General features: G+C 42.8%; 1 protein-coding gene across 1 annotated transcript; it reads right to left on the minus strand.

Moving 5' to 3' along the window:
- Nucleotides 1–8,388: 8,388 nt before the first annotated feature.
- On the minus strand, nt 8,389–9,758 carry LOC147622087 (early nodulin-like protein 18). The gene is made up of 2 exons (XM_086823672.1): nt 9,318–9,758; nt 8,389–9,217 (listed from the first exon to the last, which is right to left on the minus strand). Exons 1-2 carry the CDS (start codon nt 9,520–9,522, stop codon nt 8,778–8,780), a joined length of 645 nt encoding a protein of 214 aa, XP_086679798.1. The 5' UTR covers nt 9,523–9,758; the 3' UTR covers nt 8,389–8,777.
- Nucleotides 9,759–9,967: the final 209 nt, after the last annotated feature.

Below are 9,967 nucleotides of genomic sequence, written 5' to 3' on the forward strand. Positions count from 1 at the left end.
ATATCATTACACAATCCCACTACATGCATTTACAACAATGAAATATATTCAAAAATAAATCATGCATATGAGATGATAATTAAAAGACAACAAATACAATAGAAATATCATCAATTTAGAACGATACAGTGACGGATTGGTTAGGGTTCGATCTCATCTTCAATAAGATCCATCCTTACCAAACGATCAACATCAATATCCATTTGATCAATTTGTAAGGCTACGATTAAATTTATTCCACTATCGATATTCTGTACTCCATTGATAATGGTATCGATGTCCTGATCATCCTCATCAACATCACCATCACCATTATCCTCAATGGTAGGGTCATTCTCATGATCATGAGAAATGGCACGCTCATCCTCATTATCATGATCATCTCTTATTTCTTGATCATCGATCACAACATCTTCATTGACATGTTCGACATCATCTTCATTGCGGCTTGTTACATCCTCCATATGCTCCATATCAGTGAATGTATTATACATCACTTTGGAACGTGGTGCAATAGGGATGATGTACCACCATTTAATGTCATGCACCATTGGTAGATAGATAACCTACTCAAATACACATACTACAGTAACTAATTAGCATATCAAAAGTCAAGGGGTACGCGAGCTTAGATATATATGTACATGAAACACATTAGTAAAAAAATGCATACCTGCTCACATTGTTGTGGCAATACGAGCCTATCTTTCTTTGTTTTCCAAAACTTTGTAAAGTCAATAGTTACATAGCCACTTGCATGGCGTTTTATCGTTGCATCAGGCCCTTTTTCCACCACGTTCATTTGCCATTTGACATCCAAAATATACACAAAGAAGCGACGAAAGTCAAGCCTAAATATGTCTTGGATTATGCCACAATAATCATCCATTTTTCCATTAGTTCCCTCAAAGCTACTAATGACACCGCAATCTTGTGTATTCCTCTTTTCATCAATTCTTTGTGTTCGAAAATGCTTGCCTTCACACCATATAGCATTGAACATAGTGCACTAGACCAAAATAGAAGCAATATTTGTGTAAGCAATGTGAATAAATATTAAAAGCAAATCACTTACAACTAATGCAAAACATTAGTTCTATGTACCTTTAACATGCATCCTGGTGCATACTCCCATTCTTCCGCCGTGATATGCAGCCCCTCGTCGCTCTCTGCTCTCTCCATTTCCTCATGCAACCAATCAACATGGATATCATTCGGAAGTGTTGCTAGATGCTTAGGGTACGCCTTACGAGAGCCATGTTGACTCCGAAAGAGAGCTCTTTCTGCTTGCCTTTTTGTCTTTGCATCCTCATATCTTGTAACCCATCTGCTCATCACATCACTATTAAGGATGCAAGTGAAATTGAGATCATCAATCAATGTTCTGTCAATTACTTTACTCTGTCCTTTTCCTTGAGGCACAATAGAGGTCATCCTCAAGTCCTCTTCATTGCTCCATAGTCGTGGCAAAGAGCTGTCCACCTGACCAAGAGCTCCAACTCATCAATCAACAGTTCAAGATAAACATCCATATGCTTGACTTTATGTTTCCCTGGAATTAGAAGGGATAACATAAGATGTCCCTTCTTGATCGCCATTGATGGTGGAAGGTTGTAATTCACCAACACAACTGGCCACACGCTGTATGCGGTGCTTTTGAAACCAAATGGATTCACTCCATCCATACCTAGGCCAAGTCTCAAGTTTCTGGGCTCTGTTTTAAAGCTGGGCCACTCATCTTCAATATGCTTCCAAGCAGGAGTGTCTGCGGGAATTCTCCACATGCCATCATCCGATCGATGTGAGGAATGCCATCATCCGATCGATGTGAGGAATGCCATGACATGAGCTCTGCTATGGATTTGCACTTGAACATGTGTTTGATGCGAGGAATTATAGGAAAGTGTCGCAAGACTTTACGAGGTACATCAAAACTCTTCATATCTGTTCTATACCTTGCTTCACCACAAGTGGGACAATGTTGAGCCTCCTTATGCGTCCCACGAAAGAGAATGCAATCATTGACGCATGCATATATGCGATCATAATCCAATCCTCCAAGAGATGTCACATAGCGCCTCGCTATGTCTCTTGAGGTGGGTAGTCTATTTCCGTTTGGAAGCATATTTGATAATAGCCTGCATCCAATATCATCAATTATAATTAGTCTTAAACTTAAATCCTAAACCTTAAACCACTAATTCAAATTTGTAAGTTAGAATGCTTACTTCAATAATGCGTCAAGACTTGCATTGCTCCATCCATAAACTGTTTGTATATTGAGTAGTTCAAGTGAAGCACGCAAAATAGAGAACGTGCACCCTTCAAAAACCGGTGTCGATGAAGCCTTGTAAAGATGCTCTTGTTCTATATCATCGTCGTCCATACCTTTGGGATCATCCTTAAAAAGATTCCGCACCATATCATCAAGCACTTCCTCTTCCACAACTTCGTGGGGTGCAGGGCTATTGTTATCCCTTTCCCACTCATCTCTGACAATAGATCTTGAAGCTCCAGCATCATCTCGTTGACACTTTGCGTGCTCTCGTCGCGCGTAGGGCACTATGTTAGGGTGTGGTACTGCATCCTGCTTTAATTAGAGTTTATATATTACAACTCTATTAATTTAATTTGGATACCATGAGTCATTTGAATACCATCAATTTACATCTACTCACCTCTAAACCTGCTTGATTCCATTCTCCATACATGGAGATGTGATTCAAGGTAATTCGACGTGTTCGTACAATGCATCCTTGACATCGATTACACATACATTTGATCCGTTGTCCCAACCACACATCGCGATTACGATGACGCATTGTCTCATCTTCCCCAGAACTACTTGAGGAGGTTAATGACATCCTATGTACAAACCAGAAAACACAAAATCATAATATGTTTTTAATGAAAGTATAAAAATCGTGTGTATTAACGCGGCTATTTCCTAAAAATCGCGTGTATTAACGCGGCTATTTCCTAAAAATCACGTGTATTAATGTGGGTAATTCTTGCAAAACGCGTGTATAAACGCAGCTAAATTCTCATACACGTGAACATACACGCGTTTATAAACGCGACGCTCTGTTTAAACTAAAAATAGCCCGCCTTCCCCAAATAAAGATTTTGAACTAACAATACTGTTCTTTTTCGTTTTCGCCTCTTCCAACAGAAACGAAACCTAAGTGCAAGGAGGGAGAAGAGAAGGAGCACACATGAGAGGAAGCCGACCAAGAAAGAAGACTCACTTTTTCAGAGGTGAGTCATTTTGTCCTTTGCCTTGTCTCCTTCCTCAGATTTGTTTATGCTATTTTCTCTTTGCTTTTTGGGTTTGTCTCCGTCCTTTTGCTTCTGTGCACACGATTTTGGGTGAACAATTCTGACAGGGGCGACAGTGGACCTTTTATAAGGACACATTGTCGGAGTCGGTCCCTTTCAAATTTTTTTTGCGCAGGTCGCATGTAGAAACGCGTGTAAAAGCGCGTGTATCCTGTCTGCATAGTCTATTCATGCGGAGATACACGCGTTTATGGACGGGTGTATATACGCATTTTTTGACGGGTGTATACACGCGTTTCTGGACGCTGCATTTCCTGTTTCTATGGTTTGCAGGCTGATAGGTGACTTGAATGATGATATTTGTGTGAGTCAAGAGACAGCCCATGATGTACATGAGGATTATTTTTGCAGATTCTTCATGGATATTCCAGTTTCTTCATCCGATCCATTTGCGTACAGCAATTGGCTGATGGAGATGCTAAATCATTTTGGGCGCCATCCTGGTCTAGTTGAGCTTACAGAGTACATGTATGCCCATCCCCCTCCTTCCATGCCTGGTGTCTATACCCCTACCGCGAGTATCCAGGGCACTCCAGTGCCGTCTATGCCTACGAGTCTGACGAGACGGCATGCAGCTTCTCCTCTTCCACGTCCACCGAGGAGACATACCTCATCCTAGACACACTCACGCACACTCTCACAGCCACCATCACGTGCTCCCTTGGAGCCACCGTCACGTCAGGGCTCACAGCCACCGTCACAGCCACCGTCACGTCAGGGCTCACAGCCACCGTCACGTAGACAATCCCCCAGTCGTGACTCCACCCGTAGTAGTAGGAAGAGTGGGAGTGGAGGATGCGGCGGGTGCTTTGGTGGGGGAGGTGGTGGGGGAGGTAGTAGGGCACGCGGTGAGAGAGGAGATAGAGGGAGAAGAGTTAGAGGAGACAGTTCGGAAGAGGAGGAGATGAGAGAGGTAGAGAGAGTGATCTGCTATGATGTGACAGATAGGGGCGGGATAGTGATGGATGAAAGGGGGAGGGAGGTAATGGAGTACATGCGTGGGGTAGTATCAAACTTGTATAGAAATTATTTTATTAAATTTAAAGATCAAAATAGCCGATTAGTTGGGGAGGTGATAGAGGCTGTACATAGTCGGTACCCCAATCCCCCACATGCTACATTCTCGGATATATGGGGAAGGACCCGAATAAGGGAGATCTTAAGTAATAAAAGATCTCACCTTAAAAAACTCGCGTACGATGACTGGCTAAATGTAGCTGCGGGTTGCTATCCTGCCGAGAAACCTGCCCCCACTGCGCACAAACGCGAGTGGAAGGAGGCAAAGAAACGAGCAGAGGGTGGCGTGAAGAGCAGGCAGCATGTGGAGGCATGACGGATCCAGATGGAGACCATTGGATCTTCGCATTTCGGATCTGGCGGCGTCGAGTCATGGGAGGCAGAGTTCGTATCTTGCCACTTTATTTGATTGTTTACTTAATTCATTGATTCTATGATTGTTTTAATCTTACAAATTGTGTTGATTATGATACAGCGACGGGTTACGGGGAGGAAGCCCACAACCCATGATACTGCATATGCTCGTCGGCATAGCAGACGTGACACGTGGGCCATCTTCAGAGCCAAGGGACGTATTACGGACGCGCAGTTTGAGATAGCCATGAGACCATACGGTCGACAGGTACTTGAAAATTCTAAACGAATGATTTTGGTTTATTGAATTACATATATATATACTTATATACTATATATTACTTGAACAGGCACAAGCTGCTGATGATCCACCCGTCGCCACTGCAGAGGGTGGACGTGAGCACTACTCATCGGACATTCCGACCGATGTGAGCTCATCTGAGCATGGAGGGAGCACCGAGTCATCATCTGGGTTTGAGTAGTACTCAGACTTATAGTATCACATTCCATATTGAGGATGTGGTTGTATATTTTTTTTGTAAACTGAAGCCATGGGCTACTTCGAGATATGGACTCCCTTGTATATATGTGTGAAATTTTGATAGTAATATTGAATCGTGAATCGATAGTATTATATTCATGTCTGTCTTGAATCGTGTATTGACAATGTATGCATTCATGTCGTTCTTGTCTTAATCTTCCTCGTGGATATGTTCTTCGTGGATGGTCTAATGCACAAAAAAAAAATCCAGAGAGTGTTATTGGGTGCTGGAATGCTGGAACAACATTTAGGCACCAAATAGCACTCTCTGGATTTTTTTTTTTGCTCTCTGTTCGCGTGTATAAACGTGTCAAAATTGCTAAAACTTGCGTGTATATATGCGGAAAATCTGTAAAGCACGCGTGTATAAATGCGTCAAACCTGAGAAATATGCGTGTATAAGCGCATCTACATTCCCAAAACATGTGTATAGACGCTTGTATCAACGCGTCTAAATGCATCTGAACTGATAGAACGCGTCTATACGCCCGTGTATTAGCGCGTCTGCGCAGTCCTATACACGCACTTTTACACGCATTTCTCTGGCCGCGATGATACACGCGCTGATACACGGGCCTGCTACTTTTTTTCACAAGTCATTTTTAGCGGCTAGGAGCGCGGGTATGAGCCCGATCCCTTGTAGTGTAAGCCCATACAGATTATGGATGCATGTGATAGTGCTGGTGTCAGTAGGAAGGGATATAAAGCCATTTACAGGGTGTTTACACTAGGTCATCGTTCTAAAGGACTTCTATGACCCATGCTACCAACTCCATATAGTGTAACCATGGCAAGAAAAGGTGCAAACTCAGACATTGCGAACATGTTAGATGGCTACCGTCATGTGGAGGATGCTATAGGTGCGAATACTATATTCTCATGTGTTTGTTGTTGTCATTCCAAGACAGCATTAGACTCAAGAGTAAAAGGGAAACAACCTAGCAAAGGCAAAAGTCAAAAATAGGTGGGTGCAAAAAAAGCAATCGTTTTTTATGCTGGACAGAGGAAAGGATCAAAGGTATGGCATAATGGCGTATTAAGTTGTGACCAGAGTAAGCCACCTAGTCGTGACCAGGAGGACAATGCTTGGAACCCAATCTTGGACATTCCACTATGTCAAGTGCATGAGTGCACATTACATGCAAGACTTAGGATTTTGGATAAGCTGTTGATGCTCCACATAAACTATGTCTAGAACATGGAGCCCAAAGATCGACGAGAAGAGTCAATACGTGCACTAGAGGGTGTACTTTCCTCTATTGGACTACATGCTGGAGCAGTGGTCTTGGATAAAAAATCAAACCCTACACAAGACAATCCTAATAAAATTTGCATGGGTGGATCAAAGGCAAGACACTTGCTATCAAACCACTTGGGTTCTTATAGCCACACTAACTTTGAAATTTGGAAGAAGATATGTGATGTTACAACATATCGAGGAAATGATGCCAGGCTTGGCCTAAAACGTGCAGGTGTATGGGAGGCGTGTGATAAAATGGTCGATCTTCTAGAGAGACCTCACCTGGATGACCATGGTATTGAGGCACTTAAACAAGCCACTTATAGATTTACAGAAGAAATGGTCGAGGCATGGGGAGAAACACACATTACTCACTACATGGTAATGTTATATTTCTTGTGTCCTTGTATAGTATGTTCTTCATACTGTTTGTCTTTGTAATTTTCTATGCAGCATATATTGTATGCACATGGGCCATACTTTCTCGATAGATATGGCTCTTTAGCACTTTGGAGCAATCAAGGCATGGAGAAATCACATTACCAAGCAAAGGCCCTGTATTATAAGGGCACTCGCCATGGTGGTGGCAAAGTCAAGAGTAATGCGCTCCATGAAATGTTCAACTGGTTCTATCGCGTTTTGGTTGGCAAAAAAAGACAGAAATCTCGCGGTAATTTGTCTCTTAGGCGTCAAATAATGAAAACTGTTAATGCAAGAAGAACTGAAGGATACAACCGATCAAATGCTAGGGAGAGACTACGGTAGTGGGTTGCAAAAAGCAAGCGTCGGTGCGGTTCCTCATAGGCTTAAACTCTCTGATTATAATCTTTTTGTGTTTTTAAATTTTCTAAAAGTTTTAAAAAAATATATTTATAGACATATTTAAGTCATTTTTCATTTATAACCACAGCCTCTGAGTGATGACAAATTAAACTTAATTCTACATACACACTTGTAAATAACATTGTTTCACATCTATATTCAAAAAATGGATTTGCGTCTCGGGCAAGGCACCTAGGGAAGAGGCCCAAAAGTTTCTGCCCAGATGCTACTGAAGAAGGTGCAACTAGAGTTCCAAGACCGTCTACAAGAGTTCGCAACATTTGCCCTCAATATGGGTATCCAATACCCTAATACATTTGAAGAGGAGGAGTTGCCCGCCTTGTATAGAAAGAGCTATTTACCTGATTGGGTAGGGATTGGGAGCTCGAGCATTTGATGTCAAGCGTGAAATTGGTTCTCCGAAGCTGACAAGGATTCAGAAATGGAGAAAATGGTAGAGAGCTGGAGTCGAGGATGGATCCAGAAGTGGAGAAATGGTGCTTGATGGTGGTTAATCCGAACTGGACAAGAATAGAAACGCAATTCTACGCTAGTCCCATCCTATATCAACAATCCATGTCCCTAAGTTAGTATAGAGCCTGTTAGAACTTAGCAAAGCAGAATTTTACATGAAAAGTTCAAAGACATTCGCCTGGAACATTGATACACGTACTTACACCTTCATCGTGCATACAGAGTTTTCGGTATAGATCTACAGTTTCATTGTGCCCGTCCAACCCAAATCTTTCGAGTGAAGAACAGGACTGGCTTTGGAACACCTTAGGACCTGATCCGTTAAAGGAAAACTAGAGCAAAATCCACCTTAGGTCCTCACACTATTTCCATTAATCTCTCTCTCTCTCTCTCTCTCACACTATTTCCATTCATCTCTCTCTCTCTCTCTCTCTCTCTCTCTCACATCAACTTTCCAAGTGATGACCACAATGTGCCCTGCAGTCGTCTCTAAATCGTATCATAATTGCATCGAACATAATGCACACACCTAGGATTTCGCTTGTGGACGCTCGTTAGACTTTGACCCCAACACTTCAAATCATGAAAAAGGAAACGAATGCAATAAATCTACTACATCCGAGCACCCTCTGCACTTGATGGTCAACAGGAAATGCCAAAGACTAAAGTGAAGCATCACAATCCTAAGGATGAGGGAAAATCCTGCACCGTAGAGAAAGGACGCATTCTTATCCCATAGGTGTACAAATAAGGTCAGTGTCTGAGCGATCATTTTCTAGCCGCTTCACCAACTCCCAACTCGGGTATCGACAAGTAGTCTAAGCAGAGTAAACCGGTAACACCATCAACGCCCTTACCTCAAGGCTTCTGGTAGCTTTGTAAAATGTAGCACAGAGGCAGGGCAGATCGAGGAAGCAGATAGCAGCCGAGCAAGATCTGCACGACTGGAGTAAGAAATTGCGGGAACTTTACCTGAAGAGAGGTCCGGCATCAGATCAAGGCGCCCAAGAGCATGAATGGGGCAAGCAATGTAGCAACTGAGGCATGAATCAACTTGAGGGGGGAAGAATTAGGCACGGAGCTAGTGCCGGAGGGCGTAGTAGTTTGTGTAGTGTCTGTGGAGGGCGTATCAGTAGGGGTATTATCAGTAGGTGCCGGAGGAGGAATCATCAAACTAGCCGGAAGTCCTTCACCGTAAGAGACATTGATGGCAAACTTCATGCCTCCTTTGCAATGGTCGCCATTCTCAGAACCAGAGAAGAAGTAGTTCATGCCAGTTTGAACGAGAGGGATGGCAGAGAATTGGGAGGTACCAGCCTCGCCCCAGACCTCATAATCGTTATCGTTACTGTCCAGGTAATCACAAGAATCGTAGACGGTTTTGTTGTAGGTAACGATAACATCGTCCTGGTGCAAGGAGTAGTTGAAAACTGCATCATCAAGGCAACATATGTGGAGCCATGTAAGAATATGGAGCTGAGGATGAGCTTAACTACGGAGAAGAAGATGAAAGAGGAAGAAATCACTTACGCAGGAAATCTCCGAGGCTGAAGTTGTGGCCATTTGCCCAACTCTGATAATCGATGACGTTCTTAGTGGGATAAGTCCAACCAGTAGAATCGCCAACGGTGAAGTTTTGGTAAGCTGCAAGTGCAGAAAGAGGAGAGCTACTGAGGAATACAACGACAAGTAGGAAGAGGAAGGAGCAAAAAGCTGAGCTTCTCTGAGTATTCATAGTGTAGGAGAAGCTCGAAGTGCAGAAAAGCTCGAAATTCGTCTACTGAGAAAGACGATGAGCTCGAATTTCTTGAATATCAGCTCAGGAAGACAATGAGCTTCAATTGTAGATCAGTTTTCTGGACGTAAAAACTACACGTCCAGCTTGCCTTTCTTTCGAGGAAGGAAGCTACAGCTGTTAGCGTTCACTTTTGTTCAGATCGACGACATAGCAAGCAAAGTAAAAAGTGTTTGTTTGCGTGTCGGCGGCGATGGCGAATATAAGACGAGCTTGCCGACGATGCTTTTTACGTCAGACACGCACTAGCTGCAGTGCATGCCTCAAGAAGTTTTATATAAAATATAATAATGTAACCTGTTATCACAAGGACTCGAGGAGTTTTATACAGTTCAGGATCAGTAAATTACCAAATGAGGAAAACATTTACGGAGTTTTATACACC

This window comes from Cibotium barometz, chromosome 29, assembly GCF_041138505.1.
Source record: "Cibotium barometz isolate CiBa-2024 chromosome 29, ASM4113850v1, whole genome shotgun sequence".
NCBI lineage: Eukaryota > Viridiplantae > Streptophyta > Polypodiopsida > Cyatheales > Cibotiaceae > Cibotium > Cibotium barometz.